The sequence below is a fragment of the Haemorhous mexicanus genome, chromosome 11 (genome assembly GCF_027477595.1).
Source record: "Haemorhous mexicanus isolate bHaeMex1 chromosome 11, bHaeMex1.pri, whole genome shotgun sequence".
Lineage (NCBI taxonomy): Eukaryota > Metazoa > Chordata > Aves > Passeriformes > Fringillidae > Haemorhous > Haemorhous mexicanus.
The window spans coordinates 15,284,455-15,308,344 of NC_082351.1; the positions used below are offsets into that span (position 1 = coordinate 15,284,455).

Sequence of the window (23,890 nt, forward strand, 5' to 3'; positions counted from 1 at the left end):
GAGCGGGGCGGCCGCGTGGAGCCTCTCGGCCGGCGTCGCTCCGTGGCCACGCGGTGCTGGTGGCGTCCCGGGTATCCCGACTGCGCGGCCTCTGTCCCTGTTCCTCCGTGTCCCCGCCGCGTTCCGGTGTCCCCGCGGCCGCACGCCCCTCCCCGCAGGGCGCCCCCCAGCGGCCGCACCCTCCCCGCGCCCCGCCGTGGCCAGGCCCCTTTAAGGCGCGGGGCGGGCCTAGGAGCTGAGCTCTCGCGGGGCTTGGGAGCCGCGCTCTCGCGAGGCTGGGGCAGCGCAGTGATTGGCTGCAGGGGGTTGAATGTAAGATGGCGCCCAGGGAGCTGTGAGGGGAAAAGACTCGGGGCCGAGGCGGCGGCGGCGACAGGGCCGGGGTGAGGCGGGGCCGGGTCACGCCGCGGCGCAGCCGGGCCAGCGGGCCGGGGTAGTGCGCGGCGGTGTCGGGGCTGGGTGGGGCCCCCCTTCGGGCGCGGGAGGAGGAGGCGGCGGTTCCGGGGGCGGCGCGGGCCCGGCGGGGAGGGGGAGGGGGCGGCCCCGCCTGCCGCGCGCGCGCGCGCGCTTTCCCGGCCCGCGCGGGCGCGCCCCCTGCTCTTCCCCCCCATGCACCGGGCGCGTCCCCGTCGCCCCCCCCCCCCCGCCCGGGCAGCGAGGCACCGGAAGGCGCGGCCTGTGCGCGGCCCTCGGCGGCCCCGTCCTCGCGGAGCCCCCGACATGGCTCCTGCCGGGGGGGGCGGGGGAGGCGGTGTCACGGCGCCGCCTGCGGGCCCGGCCCGGCCGCCCCGCCGACAGACAAAGGCGGCAGGAGCGGCTGGGGCAGTGCCGCGTCCCCGCGGGCGGGGGAAGCCCCACGGGCTCGGCGTCCCCGCTCGGGCAGGACCGAGGCTGAGCTGCAGCCGACGTCTTAGGGCCTAAATACAGTGCTTCGCCTCGTCCTGGCTGGGTGGCCGAGCGGTCCGTAGCGTCCCCGGCTGTCTCTCGGGGCATCACCGGGAGCCACCACCTGCGGAGGGAGGGGGCGGGGGGGTTGCCTCTGGATGCGGTCACTGCTGCTGCTGCCTTGTTCTAAGTTCTGTGTGCCAGTAACTCCGGTGTTACCCACCGTGTCGCGCCTGTCGCCGCACGGCGCTCTGTGACAGATGTGCTCGCACAGTCGTTCTCAGTACCACCAGGCTGAGGGATACGATGGTTAGAAATTGGGCATCTTGCAATTCCTCAGTAGGAGCTGCTAGCTGCGTGGATGATCATATCTTTGTTTCCTGATTTTTTTTTTCTTAATGGAATACATATTAAAAATAAAATGACTTAATAAAGAAAGAGGAACTGGGGATGGAAAGGGCTTCTTTGTTCTGTCTTCTCCAGAACGTTACAAGTCTAAGAGCTCAGGACAAGAGCAGCAGAAATACATGCAACATGGTGACTGGTGAGTCCAGATTGTCCACATGCTGCAAGTTGTGTGTGTGTTTTCAGTAACCTCAGTCTAAGTTTTATCAACTAACCGTATGTGCTCATAATCTTAAAAGAATTTCTTGAACTTACTTCTTGAAAAAAATGCAGTTATGCTGCGCAGAGAGGAGTTATCTTCTTTTATTGGAGAAACTTATTGCCTAGATGCTATTTTTTAAATTTTAAAATGCAATATTAAAAACATGCTGCTGAGATCCAGTGAGGGTGGATGTTTGCAGTTTCCAGTGTGTGTGTCTGTGGGGTAAATGGAATGCACAAATTAGCGTGCTTTAATAACTAAAAGTAGTGAGTGCAGCAGCAAGCTGTATGTGTTGCCCTACAAAAGCCTGTAGAATGCACCTTAGAGCCTTACAGAGATTTTCTGCCATAAATGCAGGTTGGTTTAGTTTTAATAAGTAAAATTTCTGGTGGTGTAGCATTACATTCCTGAATGTTTCTCTGGACCTGGTACCTCCACTGCTGCACAGGGTCTTGGGAAGAGCAGTTTTGGGTGGTTCAGTGCTTCTAGTTAAATAATCTCAAGCAGCCTTAAAACTGATATGAATGAGAGACACTTTTACCTACAGAGTCTGTAACTGCACCTGTAGGGAAAACCTAAGGAACATCTTGCTGCTTATTCTGGGGCAGGAACAGAAGCCTCATGGCATGGTGGGGCTCTGGCCCATGCCTGGCACTTTGAATACTGCAGGGGCTCAGCTTAGTGGCTCTTAGTATAGTCACTTGAAGAAAATGTAAAGGAATTTTTTTTTCCCATGATAGAAGAAAGGAAAGAGATTTATTCTGACAGCTTGTGAGAGAGGAAGATTTACTAGTAGGGGAAGACTGGCCTAGTAGACTCTTGATTTTGATGCTAACAAGAACTAATTGAAATGGACCAGCTGAGCAGGGTCAAGGATTTGTATTTAAGAAATCAGTGCTTGCTTGGTGGTCAGAAGAGGTTGGTGATTGTTTGGTGGTGGATCTCTGCTGCTTATGCTTCTGGGTGTCTTGTGGCTTCTGGTCTCTTACAGAGGAGAATGATGTAGCTTGTGAAAGAAGGGTTGGAGTTTCAAAAGTAGAAGTGAGGGCTGACAGCTCCCATTAGGAATAGTGGCCCTGCTGACCTCCTTACTTTCTCCTCTGACAAGATCAACAGAAGGTTTATAGCTATTCCCTGAGTTGTTACAATATACTAAAAACCAATGCAGGAGCAGGAAGAGAGCACCTGGGAGAGGTGAGCCCATCCAATTTAGTAGCAGCTGGCTGTCAAAGAGCATCTGTGGCACTTCTGTCTGGGATCCTGTTGTCAAAGAACATCTGTGGCATTCATGTCTGCGATCCCAGCATGGCATCTGTGATGCTTGTTCTTCAGAAGAGTCTTCCCTCTCAAAGCTGTATCTACTAGTGTACCTCAGGGTGGACATGGAGAATGATGATGCTCTTCTGAAAGCCTCCCTGTAGTACTTAAGTCAAATACTTGAAAGTTCCAGGTAGAAGACTGGCACAAGTTAATTGCTCAAAATCTGTTTTCCATCCTCAGAATATATAATGGAGCATCATGCAGTTAGATGCAAAACACGTTTCAGTGTGTCTGCTGTAGGTCTTTTCTGAGTCCTGAGTCCCTGTGGATGCATTAACATTGTTGTTCTCCCTTGGTTTCACCCTGGGCATATGGTTACCTGGGAAGGGGTTAGCAATATGTGCTGTAGAGTTATAGAGTACTCTTGGGTAGCTCCTGAAGAAGTGAGTAGTCTTACTGGCTCTATCACCCAGAGTTGGTTTGAAAATGTCAGATTGGTGTCTCAGAAAGAATGTTTTTTCTGTCCAGATGTGGCTTCTACAGGAGCTTCTGTATGCTGATATTTGCAGAGCTGTTGGATTTGCTATGTGAACACCATTATTTGGTGTTTTTTACTAAACATGCTGCATATTGTAAGAGTATCTTCTATAGACATCTCATACAGCAACAAATACGTCTTAAAGACTTCAGAAACCATAGATAGAGCACAAGTTACCTCATGTGTGTTCCTGTTACCTTTGATATTAGTTTTTTTTCTCTTGTGAGCCTGGTCCAATGCACCAGCCATGAACCTCCATGTAAACAAAAACTGTATGTTTGGACTGCTGTCACATAACAGTGAGAAGGGGTTGGTGTTTGCTTCAGCTCTGCCAGGCTTTGGTGATAACTGGCACTGGACTTGAGTAGCGTGAGTGCCAATGAAAGCCTAGAGTTAACTCCTATTTTCACACAGGCTTTTGCAGCCTTATGTTCAACCATAGCTCTGTCTCAGTTCTACTTTGTTAAATCATTGTGAAAAGATACATAAAGCTCTGTTTTTGTACCTGTTCTCTTTACACCTACAGTCATATTGTACATAGTGATGTCTGTCTGGTTTTCCTCCTTTATGTAGCTTGAATTTGTAGTGCTGAATCACCTCTTCTAGTCCTGATCTTGTGGTGTTTCACATCTTTTCACAACTGTCTCAGTATGTGGTGATGTTATAGCTCAAATGTATTTATGGTCTATCAAGGCTAATTAGTGCCTTAGAAATAACCAGTATACTCACTGTAAAAACAGTTTGTGGGTTTAAACAAGATAAGTCAATAAGAGAAGAATGCTGTCAGAGTATACCCTAGAGCTGTCTGACGTTCTCAGGTGGACTTATCTTTGGTGGTGGTGGTTTTTTACTTTGCTTTCACTTCCGCCCTGATCATCTTAACTTATTCTTCTGTCTTTCTGTTGTCTTCACACATGGCATGTTTCATGTTAACCTCTTCCTATATTAAAAGGACATCAAGAACTGATGCTGCAGTTGCCTTTGTCATTTCCAGAGCTCTGTTTCTTCATGTGTGTAGCTCTCAGTTTGAGGAAATATCTCGATTCCAGCGCTCTCCTTTTGCTTGCTGTGTTCAGATCGATGAGGCTGTCCTAGTCCTAATAGCAATGAGCTGAGTGCTACATCTGTTGCTCTTCTGTTGTGCTTCCCATTAGCTGCCTAGAATAGAACTGCACGGCCTGATAGAACACACTGCTCAGTTTCCCACCTCTGCGGCTGCAAAGCAGGGCCACAGATATTGATTTCTGAACCTCTCTCGCTAACAGTGCATGCTGCAAACAAATGGAATGTGCGACTGGATTTGTCTGGTACAGGACTTGCCTGGTCTGGGTGAAGTACAGAGCTAGGAGAGTTTACATGGCAGTGATCTCTGGGAGAAGGAGGAGTCACACCTGGGTTTCATTCAGACTCCCCTGAGCTGCCAGGGGTTAATCTGAGAAATGTGTAGTAGCACAAAGTGCCTCAAAACTAAAGCATCTGTCTTGGGCATCTGGCTGTGCATGTTTGCCAGTTTTCATACAATACTTGGTATAAGAGATTAGTTACTGGAGTTAAGAATAGCCTTTCATCAAGGGAGTGCTGTAGTTAACACTTTTACTTTCTCTTTCCTTAAGGAACCCTGAGGACCTTGCAATATGAATAATTCTCTGGAGAACACCATTTCCTTTGAAGAATACATCCGTGTGAAGGCGCGAACGATCCCCCAGCACAGGATGAAGGAGTTTCTAGACTCCCTTGCTTCCAAGGGGCCAGAAGCTCTCCAGGAGTTCCAACAGACAGCCACCACCACAATGGTGTATCAGCAGGGTGGCAACTGCATTTACACGGACAGCACAGAGGTGGCTGGGTCTTTGCTTGAACTTGCTTGTCCTGTGACAACCAGTATCCAGCAACAAACTCAGCCAGAGCAGCAGATACAGGTTCAGCAACCCCAGCAAGTGCAGGTAAGCATCTGAAATAATCTCTGAATGTATATATGACATGCCATGATGGAGTAGTGTTCAGAGCTGCTGTCTAACCTTAAGCCTCAGACAAGTACTTAAGAGGAAGAGCTAATTATCTTCATATAGGACAGCAATATTTCCCTTTCATTTAAGGAATTTGATAGTAAATTTGCTCTCTTGCCTGTGCCTCCCTCCAGCCCTGCTGTAGGAGGAGCCGCATACATAGCAATGGAGTAGTGTCACCTTTTGGAGAAACGGTCACAGTTCTGGCATGTACACAACTGCAGAAGCCTTGTGCTCTGAAGCTGCTATAAATACCAGCCCCCTCTGACTGTCTGATTGTTCAGGGTGGCTGTGGGATGGAGCTTGCCTTAAGGAGTTTTTTTCCCTTAATAAAATCAATAATCTTTAAATAGTTTTACTTGAACATTCTAAAAGTTGTTCTTGAACTGACTTTTAAGTGAGGGGGAAATACAAGACAGTCAACTGTAGGATATGAACCAGGGGAAGATATGTTTCTGAAAGGAATTCTAAAGGATGCATATGCATCAAGGTAGATTATATGTTTGCACAGTGGAAGCGGTTGTCTTTTTTGTTTTTTTTTGTTTTTTTTTTTTTTTTAAGTAGATATTACATTAGGTATTTTATGAAGTATTAAGTAAGCAAATCCACTATCAGAGAAAAAAAAAACAATTTTATAACTTAGGAAATTACTTTTGCCTTCAGGTACATTTTGTAATTTGAAGAGTTCATGGGTTCATAGGTGGCAGGGCATTTACTCAGCTGAAACAGCTGAACTCTGGCTATAGCTGTAATTCTGATACACTACACTTGAGATATCAATCTTTCTGGTTTCTCTAGCAGAATGTAAAGCTGCAAGCTCTTTTTTTTTTTTTGAACAACAAGTGTGGGTATGGAGTCACAAATGACTGGAGATCAGGTAGTGTGTACTTGCTGCAGTGCACTAGTCTTGTGTCAACAGCTCACTTGTGTGTTTTTATCCTACAGCAAAGACAAAACTCTTTCACTGGTAACTTGTCTCCAATTACTCTCTATTGAGTAAATGAATGCTTAACTGAGACTTCTGTAACCTGTAGCCCTACAGTGACTTGTGTTGAAAGGCTTTTGAAGAACAAAAACCTGAAGTCTTTCAGGCATGACTTGGATCTCTGCACAATGCTATTAAAACTGATCAAGACTCGGTTTGGTTTTGCCAGCTAGTATGTTTTCTGGAAGAAGTTTGTTTTTGCAGCAGCAGAAGAGCTCGGAAAGTTGGCTTTTGAGTGCCTCAGCCTTGAAGATGTGGAAAGCCCCCAAACCAATTGTAAAAGCCAAAAGGAATCTTTTTTTTTTTTCCCCCTCTCACTCTTGCTGCCTCATTTCAGAACTACCCAGTGTTCAGGCTTGACCCTTGCAAGTAACAGAGATAGGGAGGGAGGTCATATATCTTTTGCTCCAGAGAAAAATAACCTGACCTTCTTGTAAATAAGCATAGAGTTGCTGCCAGAGACTGGTTTCTGATTTTGGAACTGAATGACCTGCACCCTGAATATGAAAAGCTTCTCATGAAAATTAATATTTCAGCAATTTTCCTGAAGAATGCTGTCTACTCTCTTCTCCCTGTTTCTGATGTGCCTCTGCTTTTAGATACCTGCTTTCCCATTTGTGCAGATCATCATTACTATTTGAATTGCCTACCCTGCTGCTCATCTGGTAGTAGATGTGGCTGCAGCTTTTGTGTAGCAGCAGTGCAGCTGAATGAGGTGTATTTGAGCAGCTATCTCAGAATTATCTTCATTTTTCTGCAAGAATAGGGTGGAGAAGAATGTCTTTACCCCTTTGCAAGAGTGTTTTTCTGTTTTTCAGGGTTTCTTATTGAGACATAGTTTATGTTAAACTCATGATTTAGTGTTCCCTCATCTCTGCACTGTCGCTGTGACAGCAGTGGCAGAGCTCATCTGCTGGATAAAGCTGGATTTTGTTGTGGTGCTGGGGAGTGACGGTGTTCCACCATAGCAGTGCACCTGCTCCAGCTGGCTCTCTGTGCTGCAGTACTGCTTGTGTTGTATTGTGATGAATTTTGGTCGTCTGCTGGAGCCTCTTGGCTTTTGATTAAACTTGTCATCCTGGTACTTGAATTGGTAATCTGTTTAGTTCTTGCTAATCCAATTGCAAGTCAGCAGAAGACCCTTTGAATGACTGTGCTTATGTCTGGCAGTGTGACAGTGCTGCTGGGGGTGACTAACACTTTGACTAGTCAGATGACCTCACAGTTGAAAGTGCTGCTGATGATCTTACAATCATGGAGATAGTGCTTAGGTTTCATCCTGGATTTTACTTGCTGTGAACAACTAAAGACAGAGTGTCACTGCTTGCTGCTTTTAGTTATTCTAGAAAGATAAATTTGCTCTTTGGAGAAGTTGTCGCCTTAAGGTTTTCTTGCCTACAAGGCTCAACAAAGTCTTATCAAATGTTTATTGTATAGGATGAGTGGATGCAATTGTTGGGTTATGTACACTGGTCATTGCTATAGTTTAAGTGTCCTGGAGCTCCTTCCACACCCAGTATCACAGGGGTGCCATGAGTGACCTTGAGAAGGAGTTTAGTATGTCAAGTTGTCATACCTTGTTATGCATCAGGGAGTGGCAGGGAAGGTCCGTGTTTTGCTCCAGTCAAGGAAGTGTTTTATCAGCTCTGCTTTTGTTGAGATTGTTGCTTGCTGGTCCTGTGCATAGAGGCCATGGAATTGATGGTGCCCGTGAGGTGTTAATTGCTGCTTGCCTCCCAAATATGGTACTTTTGCGGAGGTCAGTGAACTTCTTGTGCCTCTTACCCAAGAAGCTTTAACTGAAAGAATATCAGAGGACAGAAAGTATCTTTGTTTATGGTGTGTGTGGAGAAAATCCTCAGTTTCAGCTTTTTATGAACAGTCTGATGTCTAGGTGGCAAGATTTCCTTGGGGAGGGCTTGAGGGGAGATTGCTACATGTGAGCAAGATCACAGAACTGTATGGGGAATGGTTGAATGCCTGTGTAAAATATCTTTCAGTTAATTAATACTTGTGCCTTTCTAATTGCTCAATTCCTTATGTGTTTACTGTTCACTCTATTCTGTGACTTCAGACCTTTATAGGAGGCTGGACATTATCAGTGACACAAGGCAGGGAAAGATGCCCTTAAATAGCTTAGAAAAAAGTCTCATCTCTGGCTCTGCACAGAATGCATCTTTCCTTTGCTTCTGATGGATGTACCTTCCTCTTGCCTCTGTACTGGCTCTGAAGTTTAGCTTGATGGTAGAGTTCCTATTTGCTTACGTTTGAAAAACATGCCAGTATGATTTTAGTGTAGCAGCAAGTATTAATTAGCGTTTGCTAGGGCTGAGTGGGACAATTCAAACACTAGTTATAGTCAAGAGTGGTGTTTTTGAGGTAGCATCTGTTTGTATATGGAAGTACTCTTCTGTTGGAGAGGTAAGCTGTTTTTCCTTGGTTCATGTGTTTTAACTGTCTTAGACCTAAATCCCTCCCCAGTGTACAGCTTGACATCATAATCTTGATATTGTAACTGTTTAAACACACCCAAGGCCTAATTTAGCTGATGGAATTCTCTCTCTGATGTTGATGAATGAGCAGAGGAAAAGCCTGGAGTGAGAGTCAGTCTGGCAGTTGTTCTGAAAAGCTGACTCGCACCCTTCCCGTAGACCTTGTTTACTTAGATAGCAAAGGACTTCCTGTAAAGTAGTTAAATAACAAGTTCTGATATTTCCTTCTACTTCACTGATCAGCCTTTTCGCTTACTCTTCACTTACACTTTTCATATGTTTTGTACTTGCTTGTACAATTTCTGGTGTAACTTTAGAAGGAACTCTTTGTTACAGTGTTAGTTTTTAGAGCTGGACTTGCTTTAGCTTAGGACTGTTGTTGAGGGAACTGTATTTTAAGTCTTCTGTCCTTAAATTTGGCTTAAAAAACCTGAGATTACTCTTCTCATGCTCTCACTAACTTTTTTTCCAAATATTTGACTTTGTGTGGGAAGTTTGAGATGCACCCACATTACTTCTGGCGGCATTTGGAGCATACTTCCTGCAGCAAGTTGGCCACCTGCCGAAGCCTTCTTACCTCTTGTAGGTTTGGAGCCTGTCATTTGGGGTTCCCTCCAGATGAAACTAAGCTGTAAGATGCAGTCTTGTGTTTTGGTGATGTCAAACTTGGCTGGTGGGCAAGATTAGAACTAAATTTGAAATAGTCTTCTGAAAGGCATAGTTTGGACATGTTAATATGTCTCCAGTCTCGCTCTGGAGATCTGCTCTTGGTGTGTACTACTGCCTGCTGGTTTAAATACAGCTTCAGAAACCAAGATCTCTTTGTGAAGAGATGCATTTAAGAGCCTGTCAGGTACTCTAGGAAAGGCTACATATAAAAAAATCCATGCAGGAAAGAGTTGCTCTGTGTGCTCGTTTAGAGTTAGGTTTTAGGAAATATTAGGTAATCCAGTCAGTCTGCAGATGAAAGAATTAACAAGCAAAGAAAATCTCAGTTGTTTCAGAACTGCTGTTCTGAAACAACTGAGTCCGATTCCTTTTTGGGCAGAGAATCCACACAGGGCTGACATGTTAAGACTCCTACTTGAAAGTTTGTCTATCAGCCATTAGGAAAAAAAGTTTAGGCAACCAGGCTTCAGATGTTCTCATGGTCCTAGGGTTACTTATTTACTCTTTGCATTTGCTCAGTTCAGGACAGAATATTTTTTTTGGGCTTGATGTGACAGAAGATTTCCTTTAAGGGAATTTAGTTCTACTCTCCTGTTATGATACAGGGTTGATTTCTGATGCTTTTGGTTTCTGGTCCAGCTTCCAGCTACTTCATGGTGAAAAGGCATTTCTCTGTGTCATGGTAGCCTGCTGGGAGGTGATTATTTCATGCTGTTGGATCCAGACTTTTGGCAATAAATAGTATTTCAGTACTGGTAACTTGGCATGTTCCTTTCTTGCACCGGTAACCCAGGAATTGCCAGCATAACATGTTTTTGCTTTAATCTTCAGCATAAAATGAAGATTTAAAGTCCCCTGTTGGTCTTAGCCTATAAATTTAAAACATTCCCCTTTGTACAGAGTCTTTTATAAAGTTTGCTGCTGCTGAGTGTAATTCTTTGTCTAACTTGCTATCTGAGGAAAAAAAGGACAATGAGGTCAATATAGGAAGCCTCTGGTCTCAGACTAGGTTAAAGCCTGTAAATCTGGAATGGGTGCTTGTAGCACTCCTGGATACAACCCCCTTGAAAATAGGGAGGGATCTGCTCCAAGATACAGTTGTTAAAAATGGATGTGTAATTCACAGGGGATGTATAATGTGTGGTAGGTAGAGCTCCAATATCTTTTTAAGTAGGACCACTCTTTAGTCAGAGCCTGATGTCTGCAGTTTGGAACATGGAGAGCTTCAAGTGATTCTGGAGTTTGACTTCATATTGTTTGGATCTGGACTCATTCTTTTGGTATTAACAATAGCAGGGTGGACTCTAAAGCAGTAGCAAGACATCTCTGTAGTAGGAGTTAAGATTTAGTCCTCGGGGAGTTTTGAAGGGCCTCAGGGTATGACTGCTCATCTGTTGAAAGTGGTGGAAGTTGCTGACTTTCAAACACTGTAGACTCAGGCTCTGAAATGGTTAATGGCTCAAAGCTGCCCTCAGGCTCTGAAATGGTTAATGGCTCAAAGCTGTGCCAGGGGAGGTTTAGAGTGGACATTAAGAAGCATTTCTTTACCAAGAGAGTGGTCAAACACTGGAACAGGCTTCTGAGAGGTGCTTGGTGCCCCAAGCCTGTCATTATTTAAGAGGCATTTAGGCAGTGCTGTGAATGACGTGCTATAGCTTATGGTCAGCCCTGAAGTGGTCAGGCAGTTGGACTCGATGATCAGGGGATGTTCCCTCAAACTGAAACAGTCTGTTTACAAGAACAGAAGGGAGCAAATGCTGTCTTGATAAATTTGTTCTTAGACCGTGCCTCTTGATGACAGTGCCTCTTTCTTAAACCAGTTCCATTACCTTTCTAATTGTGCTTGTGTGATAAAATTGTTTCAGCTTAGGAGGAGACTTTGAATTCTTACTGCTAGCAAAAAAAAAAAAAAGGTCTTTCCTGTATATATGTTACAGCACTCAGAGGAACTGTAATGTGAAATTTTATATGGATAGAAGGTGGGGGTTCTTTTAAGGTGCTCTCAGTCAACCTGTGCAAATTGTGAAAACACTGCAGAAGCACAGGACAATTTACACATTTGCCTCTTAACGTCATTTTGAATCATAGCACATAAAGCATATGTTTCTTGTGTGAGACCAAAAATATCAGTGCAATAAAACATGTAATTTGTTCAATCTTTGGCTTTTGCCTTGCAGGTAAGCTTCTGAACAAGGATTTAAATTAATAGTAAAGACCATATTAGTGATTTTTAATGTGAGATATTTTGGAGAATTCTTGCCTTAGGGGTGTGATTACAACTGGCTTTCTTACCTGGTATCCATGTTTGGGCCTGTTCGCCCAATGCAGTACTCATGCTCCAGGGCAGAACAATATCAAATAGAACTGAGGAAACATCCCATAGGTGAGTTAATATTTTTCACTTGACTGCCTGATCAAATCACGCATTGATGGAGCTTTTTAAACTGTCCTGCTGACTTAAGGTCACATGCTTCTTGTTACTTTGCAGGTAATTATTATAGAGTCACCATGTCATCTGGATTACAGTATACTGCACAGAGTTCCCAGAAGGAACTATACCCTGTTCTTCCTGGAAATAAATTAATTCTTAACAGGAGGTGACTTATAAATCTGGCCTGCCAGTGGGGCTTTTTGCTACCCAGTTTTTTTCCTTAGCAACTCTTAATTGGCTGTAAATGTGTCCTTAACATTTTTCAAGACTTCTTAGCAGTGATGCTGGGAAGTGAGATTTTGTGCACAGCAGGCCTGCATTGTAGTTCTTTTTGGTATTGTCTGGCTGACTAGTGTGCTGTCTCTGTGCAAATGCTGCATTAGTCTGCCTGGATCCAGGAAGTGAGGTAGAAAAAGGTGAGAGAACTGTGAGTAGGAAGACATTTAGTCTTGCAACTAAATAAGTCCATGTTGGCTTCAGAAAGAGGTGTTGAGTAATTAATTGCTTCCCTTAAGATGAAGTGTTAATGAAGCCTAGAGAAGCAGATGGTCATGAGGTATCAGCAGATACCTGAGGTATCACTTCTAGGACAAGGCAAATGTAACAAGTTGTCTCTGTAAATGTGATGAAAAGTGGAGAAGTGTCTGGACAAGGGATATGAAGCTGTTGGGACCTGAAATTTGTGCTGGGGTCTACCTTTGACTGCTCGCTTACAGTGTGCTGCTGGACTGCTGCTAGGTATTGTGCCAGACCTTGGACAAATGAGCATTAATGTGAGAGGGTGTGATTTCCCCCCCAATGAAAGGAACTGGTTGGGAGTCAAGTCCACAGATTTGTCTATGTTATTCAGTATTGTCTAAATGCATGAGCTAGAAAATACAGCTGAGTAGTTTGGACAATAAATGGTATTAAATGGAATAAGTAAATAATGAAAAAAATGTTGGTTTTAATTATCATTGCCAAAGAAAGTCTTCTAGAGTTTACAAAACATGCTGTAGCATAGGCCATTAATGCATGACAAAGATTGAGGGTGAACTTGCCACATTCTGTGTTGGCACCCACTTGAGTAGTGTTACTATTAATGATAGGTTTCAAAGTAATATTCCTGTGCTTTATGAGGAAAGAGCCAAGTGCTGGTTTCGACTTACCCATATTTCTTATTGCCTGTCACCAGCACGTGATCCTGTGGCCATCTTGGGACTGGGGTGGGCAGCAGCAGAGCAATCTTTAGAGCGTGCTGAGAATGAGGCAAGCTCCTGTGATTGTAATGTGAATGACCTTTAAGTCTTGATATTGCAAGACCTGTGCTAAAGTAACATTTTAGCAGTGCAAATAGTTTTGAAGACTCTTGGATTCCAAGGATGGAATCTGTTGGCTTGGGCCCATAGAGCTTTGAGGGTGGAGATGTAGCTCACATGCTGTTCTGTCTGTGCTGAGAGTCATGTGCAATGCTGAGCAAACACATCTACTGTATCACTGTTATCAACCAGGCACTTCTAGAATAACTTGGTTGCATTTTCCTGAAATCTTTACTAGTGGATTAATACATGGAATCAAAAGTGAACATAAAAGACCTGGAGCACAGATCTTGAGTGACAGACCATCTCTGCTGAATCACTGGTGTTTGCTGATCTCTAACTGGTGGCTTGGTGTCGTTGCAGGTTCAGGTCCAGGTCCAGCAGTCACCGCAGCAGGTCTCCGCCCAGCAGCTCTCTCCACAGCTCTCTGTCCATCAGGCTTCGGAGCAGCCAATACAGGTCCAGGTGCAGATCCAAGGCCAGGCACAGCAGCAGGCATCCCAGACAATACAGAGTCAGTCTCTTCAGAGCCCCAGCCCATCGCAGCTGCAGGCAGCTCAGATCCAAGTGCAGCATGTGCAGACTGCCCAACAAATCCAGGCTGCAGAGCTACAGGAGGAACACATACAACACCAGCAGATCCAGGCCCAGCTTGTGGCAGGACAGGCCATTACTGGTGGCCAGCAGATCCAGATCCAGACAGTTGGGGCACTGTCTCCCCCACCTTCTCAACAAGGCTCTCCACGAGAGGGAGAGAGGCGGATCAGCTCTGCGAGTGTCCTTCAGCCAGTGAAGAAACGTAAAGTGGATATGCCTATTACTGTATCGTATGCTATTTCAGGGCAGCCAGTTGCCACAGTGCTGGCCATTCCTCAGGGCCAGCAGCAAAGTTATGTCTCTTTAAGGCCAGACTTGTTAACAGTGGACAGTGCCCACCTGTACAGTGCCACTGGGACCATTACTAGCCCCACTGGAGAGACGTGGACCATCCCTGTTTACTCTGCTCAACCACGTGGTGACCTTCAGCAGCAAAACATAACTCACATTGCCATCCCTCAGGAGGCCTACAATGCCGTCCACGTCAGTGGCTCACCCACAACACTGGCTACAGTGAAGCTGGAAGATGATAAGGATAAGATGGTGGGAAGTACTTCAGTAGTGAAGAACTCTCATGAGGAAGTGGTGCAGACTCTTGCTAATTCGATCTTTCCAGCACAGTTTATGAATGGCAACATCCACATTCCAGTGGCAGTGCAGGCTGTGGCAGGGACATACCAGAATACAGCACAGACAGTGCACATATGGGACCCACAGCAGCAACAGCAGCAGCCCACACCACAAGAGCAGGGGCAGCAGCAGCAGCTACAAGTCACTTGCTCAGTAAGTTAAAACTGCCTATTGGTCTCAGTTGGTGATTAACAACTTACAAATGTTTTGGAGAGGGAGCATGCCAACAGACAGCTGGTGTCTGGAAAGCAGAGATGCATCTGTCCCAGAAGCCTGAATGTGACACAGGGCACTTGACTCCTGATGGGTATAAGACTTTCATGTGATAATGTTGGTACATAGTTATAGGATTCGAAACATTTGAAAAGAAAGTACACGTTTGATCTTAGTGTTAAAAATTAATATATACGTACTGATTGCCAGACTCTTCATAGCAGGTATTCTGAGATCTGCAGTATTTTCCTGAGCCTGTTCCAGGGGTTGCAGTGGACAGGCAGGGATAATTGCAGCCAAATAAGGTGTGCTAATATCTACTAGTCATGATCGGTTACTTTGTGTTATGTTGGACATGGGAGTCCACAGCAGATCCGGTGCCCGGGTAAAGTATTGAAATCTGACTAGTTGTGAGCCAACTTCCTGGATCAAGTGTGCTTTAGGATACATAAGGCATTTAAAATAAAATTCCCTAAATATGTAGACAATTCCAGGAGGAATGTACTCTCTCTTTGGGGGGGGCAATAAAGCTACTAGAGGTGAACATCACACTTGTGGGAGTTGACCCTCTCAAAACTGTGAAGCTGAGAAACAATTTGCCTGCCTGCCCTGTGCTGTCCTCTGGCATTGTGCTTCCAGGGATCTGGGCAAGTTGCAGCAATTTTGCTCTATTTGTGAAAAATACAGGTTTGTTAAGAAGCATGTGCCAGTTCAGCAGATTTACGTCAGCCCATGTCCAGCCTTCACACTGGACAAAGGTGTCTGTGAGATTAGTGCAGAAGACTGTCCCTTGGTTTGGGCTGATGGAGGGAGTTGGCTCTGGAAAGCTTTCAGCTCTCTGGAAAGTAATGTGGCAGCACTCTGGAGGAGAGCAGAAGATCGGTCCTGGCTCCTACAAAGACAAGGTGTCAGTTCACCCTTGGACTTGTGAAGGCAGAGAGAGGCTTTGCTTCACAATATAGTTGCCATCTACCTTGATTAAAGCTGGGCCTTTTCAGTCAGTCTCTCTGCTACATGCTGCAGCTGCAGGGGGTGATAAGCAACAAGCTAATAAGAGCTGATGCAGAGAATTAAAAGCCAGCCAGAGGGAATTGAAAGGCTCCAGTCTGAGACTCTTGCAGACTTTGCCTCTTAAGCTGTTGGTTTTTTATACTAAGTAAGGTACAGGTTTTTAAAATCTCTATGCTATTTTCCTATGCCATGGTCTCTAGTACTGTCAGAGCAACTTCCACTAATATTGGCACTTGGCAGTATCAAAGGAAAAGCTGCTTTTTGGAGTAGCTCTTAGGAAGGAAAAAGCAAAACTGTTTTGGTATAAGAATTGCTACTTCTTTAACATTCAGGGTACCAGTGAGTTTGACTAAGGTCTGTAAAGCTGTTAATTGAGGTAGCAATGAGATTCTGTGGCATAGACTTGAGAACTGTAGTGACAAATGCAGAGTGTGTGCGGCTGAAGGGCTTGCTGCAGGTTTTAGATTGGTGCTATTGGTTGCCTGACAAGTAAGTTTCAGTTTGAGATTGAAATTCTTGGTGACCTAGGGTCCCACTGCAAAGTAAATTTCCAAAGGGTCTGGAAAGGCATCCAAAGATGCCTTTGGTCTGTAATAAGTCATGCAGTCACTCTTCACACAATAATAGCTAGTCCCCATTAGTAGTATTTGGTATTTTGAGAACATTGCATTGAAATTGAATTGATGTTTTGATGCTCTGTTCTAGTCTTACTGCTTTATACCATTTACAAATGAATTAATCTTATTTATGATTTATGCTAAGAGCAGAATGTATTTATTCTGTGTGCCAGTTATGTACTGCTTAAAGAAGAGAATGTGGATAGGGAGGGATGCCAGTGGTGTATGGCATGTGATTGTACCCAGGACCTTCCTTAGGGCAGTCTAAGTGTGCAGCAGCAGTGGTGATAAAGCTGGTCCCACCTTCCTGTTCAAGGGCTGGTGGTCTGTGTGGGCTGCTCTTGTAGTGAGATGGATTTCAGTGGTGATTCAGAGTGACAAGTGAGCTGAAAAGATAGATTTCTCCATTCAAACTGAAAGAGTTTTTGGAGTGTAGAATATTTTTTTTTGTGAGCAATTCAGGTTGGACAGCAAAAGTTGCATTCCTTGGATTAATTTCTTGTTGGGAGTGTTGTAGAAGGTTGATATCCTGGGGCTACAGGTATTGTGGGATTCTTGGTTTTTGTCCAGCTGTTGCGTGTTGAAGTGTGTATATAAACTAAAGGGTTTTCTTTCATAGGCTCAAACTGTTCAGGTTGCTGAAGTTGAACCACAGCCACAGCCGCAGACTTCACCTGAACTTCTACTTCCTAACTCTCTGAAGCCAGAAGAAGGTCTTGAAGTGTGGAAAAGCTGGGCACAGACCAAGAATGCAGAGCTGGAAAAAGAAGCCCAAAATAGACTAGCACCTATTGGAAGTAAGTACCATTGACAATATGGCCTTTGTTTCCTTTCAAGTAGGATTAGGAGTGGCTAAAACATTATGTGTGTGCTGCTCTGGAAAACCCTTTTGTTTAATCAGTGATTGTTCCTAAATTTAAATTTTAATTTACTCTGCAGCACTAATTATTGTGTATTCCCACTGCCACAGAACATGTATTAGCTCTGTGCTGAGCCCCCTTGAGCACCTGGGCTGATAGCAATAGAAAAGGACACTGCATGGCTGTGGTGCATGGACAAAGTGTCTGTCCAAGCTGGAAGAACAGTCACGGAGTTGCTGTTTTCCTGTTGCTGCAGGGCAGCATTTCACTGGGGACATGGTGAAAGAAGGCAATAGTCATGCATTTGGTAGGGCAGAGGATCTTCCTATCAAACTCTTGCCTGTTTTATCTTTTATTATTTCTGAGAGCCTAAGATGTGGATTTATTTCAACTTGCTTTACTTTACTGGGAGAATGAGGTAGTGCTGGACCTGCCAGATAGAATGGAAATGTGGAAAATCTTTTCTGAAATGTTAGGAAATAATATGGCTTTATCACTTAAATAATATAGCTTTGTTTTGTTTTTCCAGGGCGTCAGCTGCTGAGGTTCCAGGAAGATCTCATCTCTTCAGCTGTGGCTGAGCTGAATTATGGTCTGTGCTTAATGACACGAGAAGCTCGGAATGGTGATGGTGAACCCTATGATCCAGATGTGCTCTACTATATCTTCTTGTGTATTCAGAAGGTAGGATGGGACAGCTCTATGTTCTGCAGAACTGTCCATGTTGTCAGCATGTGTAGGGGTACTCTTGGCTATAAAAATAAAGACTGTGGCTTCTATTAAGCTTACCAACAATTTTATAAGAAAAAAATTCTCTTTGCTTAAAAATCCTTGAAAACATCAGATGACTTTTCTGTCCTTAGTGTAGGCAATGCTTTAGTCTGTGAGTTAAGTTTGTGAATAACTGAGTTCAGTATCACAGTGAAAATAATAAATCCTAAGGGATGAGGTCTGGTCTGAGGAACACACTTGCTCCCCCTGTACTGGGCTGTGTTGTGATCTCTTACAGTATCTCTTTGAAAATGGCCGAGTTGATGACATCTTCTCAGATCTCTACTACATTCGGTTCACTGAATGGCTGCATGAAGTTCTTAAGGACATACAGCCCCGTGTTTCACCTCTTGGTAAGGGCTATTGTTTAAGAACTTTAAAACTTTCCAGAGCTTGGAATGTTTAAACTGAACCTACAGCATGAGTGTAGTCTGAATAGAAGCCTTCTTGAAGTATGTAACATCCCTAGGCTAGCTAATGCTGCTCAGGGAGAAAAATGTGATGTTTGCAGTGAATGCTGGGGTTACTGCAGTTGTCAGACTCTAACCCTGACTGTCATTGAGCATTATTTGTCTGTCACTTGTCATCAATCAGAAGGCACATTGTGGGGACTTTGTAGTATATTTATGACTTTGTCATAAGATTGGCTTACTTGGCAGCCAGCTGATCCTTGATTTGAATCAGGTTTCCTCATCTGAAGTGGTAATACACCCTGCCTCTAATATGTATTGTTTCTTTGGGAGATAATACAGCACTATCATAGTGCCATGTAGCCAGATGGATACTGTCTGCAGAACCAATTGAGTGTGAAAGGAAAAAACAATGAGTGAATAAAGCCTCCAGTGCTGCAGTCAGTTGCAGCTCAACCTTATGTTTAGGAGATCATGGCAACAGGGGTGGAGGAGGCAGTTCCAGAAGAGACAAATTTTGACAGAGAACTGTATGAGAACTAGATAAAAATTGCATTTTCAGAGCATGGAAACCTGGTTTCTCGTTGCTTCATTCCCTTTGATATGTTTGGACGTGAGTGCAGAAATTAATTCTTATGTTCAGTAAAGTAGCTGATGTTACAGGCTAGGTGGCTAAGTGGCACCATGAGTTTTGGAATCCTTTTGTTTTCAGTCTGGCTGTTTGATCAGTGCTTTGACATTCCACAAGCCCTGGAGTTCATACTGCTGTCTTTCTGTTTATCTGTGTATTTGGAGTGTAGTATTTTTCTTCTACACAAAGGGGAAAAAAAAAAATCTGAGAATCAAAGGATTGCTCATGTGTCCAAATACATCACTTGGCACTGTGTGCTCACTGAAGCTGTGCACAGGGCCAAGAACTGATTTGTTACACTGGCCTGCCTGCTCTCACATATTATTGGATTAAGAGCATCTGCATTGGAGTCAAGCCAACAATTAAAAGCTTTTAAGTGCATATTCTTTTCTCTATGGGCTGGGATGTATAGGCATGTTGCACAAGCATACTCTCCACAGCTAGAGGTTGATAGATATGTACAAGTGTTTCCTAATGTACCTGCTATTTAAAAAGTTATTTTCAGAGCACTGAATCTTGACATTAGTGAGAATATCCTCTTTCTCCTTCTGTTAAGATTTATATGCTATCCAGTACTTAGAGACTGTAAAATGCTGCCTGTGCTCATGTTTTGTCTGTCCCCTGGCATGATGCCGACTTGTGATTATTGCAGGTTACATCCTCTCCAGTCATGTAACAGAAGAGATGCTGTGGGAGTGTAAGCAGCTTGGAGCTCACTCCCCTTCCACCTTGCTCACTACACTGATGTTTTTTAATACAAAGTAAGTACTCAGGTCTTAGGGAATCTTGGGGAATAAAAGAACTTCAGAGACCTTAACAGGATTGGTGTGAAACTGCCGCACTGTGTAGGGCAAAATCACAAGTTTCAAATGGTTGCACACAGAACCTACTTGTAGCTTCATCAGACAAAGAAGATGCAGTATAACAAGGAAGTGAGCTAGTAGGGGGCAGACTTAACCCGTGGCTTTTGTATGCTTTGCTGCTGGAAGAGTCCTTAGCCCAGTGGCTGGTTTGAACTTCACCCTGCTCATGATGACTAAAGATCACTACCTTGCTGTTGTGGCTATGTCCCTTGCTTGCCTCTGAATGTCCTGTGTTTTGTTCTTGCTGCTCAGATACTTCCTGTTGAAAACAGTGGACCAGCACATGAAGCTGGCCTTCTCCAAGGTGCTGAGGCAGACCAAGAAGAACCCTTCTAATCCCAAGGATAAAAGCACGAGTATCCGCTATATGAAGGCTCCAGGCATGCACCAGACTGGACAGAAAGGTAGTGTCTAGGAGGTTTCTTTGGTAGTATTTTACTTACTTGGGCTTGAAGAAGTGGATGAACCTGGAGATGTTTGCAGGTAGGGAATCCAAGGCTCTGCCAGTTACCTGTAGCCTGGCAGTATGTGTTTTCCATGCATTCTCTCCCAAGAGAGGATAGTACCTTCTAATCATAACCCTGGGGACATACCTTACCTGAGGCATGTGGGACTCATCAAGAACTAAGGATAATTTTTTGTTACTTTTGTTTGTTTGTTTTTTTATGGGCAAAGAAACTATTGGGTGTAAGTGCTTATGAAGAGATGGAGAAAATTCTTTGGGAGGGCTTCTCTTACCTTGATTCATGTGAACTCATAAGAATTCCTATGTAAGTACAATCTATCCTCTTAAAAGCACAGGATGCAACTGAGGCTTTGCAGTCTCAGTAGTGATATTTCCCTCATTTTGCACACTGGTTGAGGAGAAATGGAAAGAAGGATATGGATGGGTTGTGATCTTCAATATCCTTAGGATATAGCAAGCTCTGCATAATGCTTTTAAGCATTTATAGCCAGGTGCCTCTGCCACATGTCTCTTGCTAGCTCTTGTATGGTGACAAGGTGCTGCAGTGTTGAGGCTCAAAGGTGCTGCTCGGTTGCTGTGTTTACACAGAGTGTCTGACAGACTTCTGGGGGGCTGGTTTGTAGTTACAGATGACATGTATGCAGAGCAGACCGAGAATCCAGAGAATCCCCTGAGGTGTCCGATAAAGCTGTATGACTTCTACCTCTTCAAATGGTGAGAGCTCTCGTCCGTGTATATGGTGCTTGTCTTCTGTCACTGGGGAGCTGCACCCTGTGCCTGGCCTAGTTTTCGGTGCTGTGTGATAGCACTGACACAATTTCTATATTTCCATAAATTTACTTAAATGGAGAGGGGTGCTGATGTGAGAGAACGGGATTAACTCTGATGGCATGTAAATTGAATTTTTGGGGTATTTAAGAGACAAATCCTGATTGTGAACTGGCTGCTCTTAGTCTTGAATGTTTGCTGTGTTGACACGACCTTGTTCTTTTGCTTGTAAGTTGCAAGTCATCTGGAAGTATCCACTACTGAAGGTAGGATTAGGGTCCTATTCAAACTAGCTTCTGAACAAAAAGAAGGACTTGCTATGGAGATTGGAGGGTGCCTTAAAGGATTAATCTCTAAATTATTATGATTCTGAAATTTAATATAATGGTTCATCTGCACAGATGGATCTGCAGGTAGCCTGAATGTGAAAATACCCCATCCTTTCTTCACTCTGGAGGACCCCTAAAGCCATGTCTGTGTTATGCTTACCAGTGTGAGATAAAAACGACTTTGTTGTAGTCCTCACCATGGCTTTTTAACCTTGGCATGTCCTAAAACTTTGGAATGAATGCTGCCCCTAGATGTATCTCTGTACCTTCGTGTGTCATCAGCCAGATGTTCACTGTCAGGATTTGTGAAGCCTGGGGTGAGGACAGTGGTGGTATCTGTTCCAGGACATTTTGTTAGTCTGGTTATTTCTGATCTTCCTCACACAGCCCCCAGAGTGTGAAAGGCCGGAATGACACATTTTACTTGACACCGGAGCCAGTGGTGGCCCCCAACAGCCCAATCTGGTATTCCATCCAGCCGATCAGCAGAGAGCAGATGGAGCAGATGCTCACCCGGATCCTGGTGATACGAGAGATTCAGGAAGCTCTTGCCGTGGCTAATGCCAGCACCATGCACTAAGGCATCCTTCGTGGCTCAGATGGGGTGGGGCAGGGTGATGGGGGAGGGACAAGCAAAGAGAAATTGTACAGACTTTTACACTAAAGGAGATGCCTAAGTTTTTGGTTTTTTATTGGTGTAGTTATGAAGCCCTTTTAGGCTTCTTCTCTTTAAAAGAATCTAAAGGAAAACCTACCCATTGTGTATCCTACCCAACACACCAAACTGTTGGAACCATTGGAGGCTGCATATCCCCTGCAAGCTGGGAGCTGTGGAAAGCTGCTGGTTGACTCTGGGTTTTTTTTATGATGTAGAAAACATGAACTACAGGATTGGCCTGGTTGGCTGGGGCCTCTGTCTCCTTGGAGCATGTGCAGCCTAGAGGGCACAGAATGATGGATGGACCTGCTCAGCCAGTGGAGGAGAGGCAGGCATCTTCTTTTCTTGTGCTTGGACGTTAATTTGCTGTTATCTTGGAAGAAAGAGGAGAGAGTGAACTGCAATTATGATTTATACAAAAAAAAAAAAAAACAAACCAACAATTTCTATTCAGACCTTTAAGTGACATTTTTAGATGTTAAAAGTACAAACTTTACCACACTCTTCTTTTTTGGCCTAACATTGAGGCCTTAAAGCTTGAGGCTTCTGTGCCTGTTGGAATTCTTGTAACATACACTTGTGTATCATATAAAGATACCACCCTGTTTCTCTTATGTATTCTTACTCTAGTTGTTTATTAAGAATGACGAGCACGTCTTTTCAACATGCCATTGAACAATGTGTCTTTATTTGGGGAAGAGTGAGCTGTGAGGGTGGGGGGGTCATTATACAAAGATCAGTATGCAAACTGGTTGTTTTCATCCCTGTTCATGCTTTCCAGCTCAACTCTGCTGGATTTCTTTCACCCCTACAACTTATGAAGGTAGAAGGGCATACACTTCTGTTGAAGGACCTGAATGTCTGCTTGCTGATGGAAGCTCAGTGCCAGGCTAGGAACATGGGGTCTGTGAGACCAGATCAGACTGTCCTAATGTTCTGTGGCTTTACCCCTAGGCAAATCCTCCTCTTTCCACCTTTTCAAATGCATCACAACAACAGCATGATGGAGGGGTAGTGGAGGGAAAAGGCCTTCCAGGAGCAGCATATGGCTTACTCCTGCTGTTTAACAGCCTTTTCACAGTTTTTAACACAGCTGTGTAGCTTTTGGCATCGTTCATGATCATAACCCCCAGCCCTGTAGCCTTGCCTTGCTGCATCTTAAATGGTTGCCGTATTTTATATCGTTAACAAATAGTCTGCTCTTTTGAAGCCAGCAGGTAGCCAACTGTGCTTGAAATGGGAGATCACTTGCCAGGCTTGTTACTTGTGCCACCAGCTTCTTGGATGCAGAGAAATGACTCTGATTCTTGAACTTGTCTTCCCTGCTTCTCCACCTCATGTCCCTTCCCTGTTCCAAAATACACAGATAAATATTTAGATATATATTACAGTAAAAGAATTTAACCTTGTGTACAGGCAAGCAACTTTCTTAAAGCCTGTTGTCCAGCACCTGTCTGTATTGAGAAGGAAGGTCTGCCCTCTCTGTTGGTTGTGCAAGAGTGTAAATTGATGAGAGTAGCCAATGTTCCCTGTCTTTGTGCTTGTGAGCAGTGTTGAGGTGTGCAGCTTAGAGAGACTTCCCAAGCCCCTGATGCTTCATATTGATGTTGGTGTTTCTGAGGAAGCAGGTGTGCTTGAGTCAGTGTCAGTATGAGCAGTTTGTTCCCTCTACAGGACTCTGTGCTCAAGTAGGTGTGTGCAAAGAGGTGAAGTAGCAATGCACTGTTGTTTTGTTTTAGACTCTTAGCTCAGTGTCTGCCCTCAGAACTAGGCCAGAGGAAAACAGCCTGGGATCACTGCCCAGATCCCAGTGGATAAGCTGGGAAGATGGTGGTTAGGGTGGTTGTCGTGCTGGCAGCAAGTACTGTGACCTCAGTTTGTCTGCTGGGAGCCAG

The 23,890-nt window shown here is 44.5% G+C and overlaps 1 protein-coding gene across 3 annotated transcripts; it reads left to right on the forward strand.

Moving 5' to 3' along the window:
* Window positions 1-264: 264 nt before the first annotated feature.
* On the forward strand, window positions 265-22,661 carry QRICH1 (glutamine rich 1). Of its 3 annotated transcripts, none has more exons than XM_059856651.1 (11): window positions 272-383; window positions 1,369-1,429; window positions 4,904-5,233; window positions 13,535-14,551; window positions 16,859-17,036; window positions 17,629-17,783; window positions 18,109-18,223; window positions 19,564-19,672; window positions 20,027-20,178; window positions 20,864-20,954; window positions 21,725-22,661. In XM_059856651.1, the coding sequence occupies exons 3-11, from the start codon at window positions 4,925-4,927 to the stop codon at window positions 21,915-21,917; spliced, it is 2,319 nt and encodes a 772-aa protein (XP_059712634.1). In that variant the 5' UTR covers window positions 272-383; window positions 1,369-1,429; window positions 4,904-4,924; the 3' UTR covers window positions 21,918-22,661. The 3 variants fall into 3 exon arrangements, with proteins under 3 accessions (XP_059712635.1, XP_059712634.1, XP_059712636.1); XM_059856653.1 differs by having other exon boundaries at window positions 294-312; XM_059856652.1 differs by lacking the exon at window positions 1,369-1,429 and having other exon boundaries at window positions 265-383.
* Window positions 22,662-23,890: the final 1,229 nt, after the last annotated feature.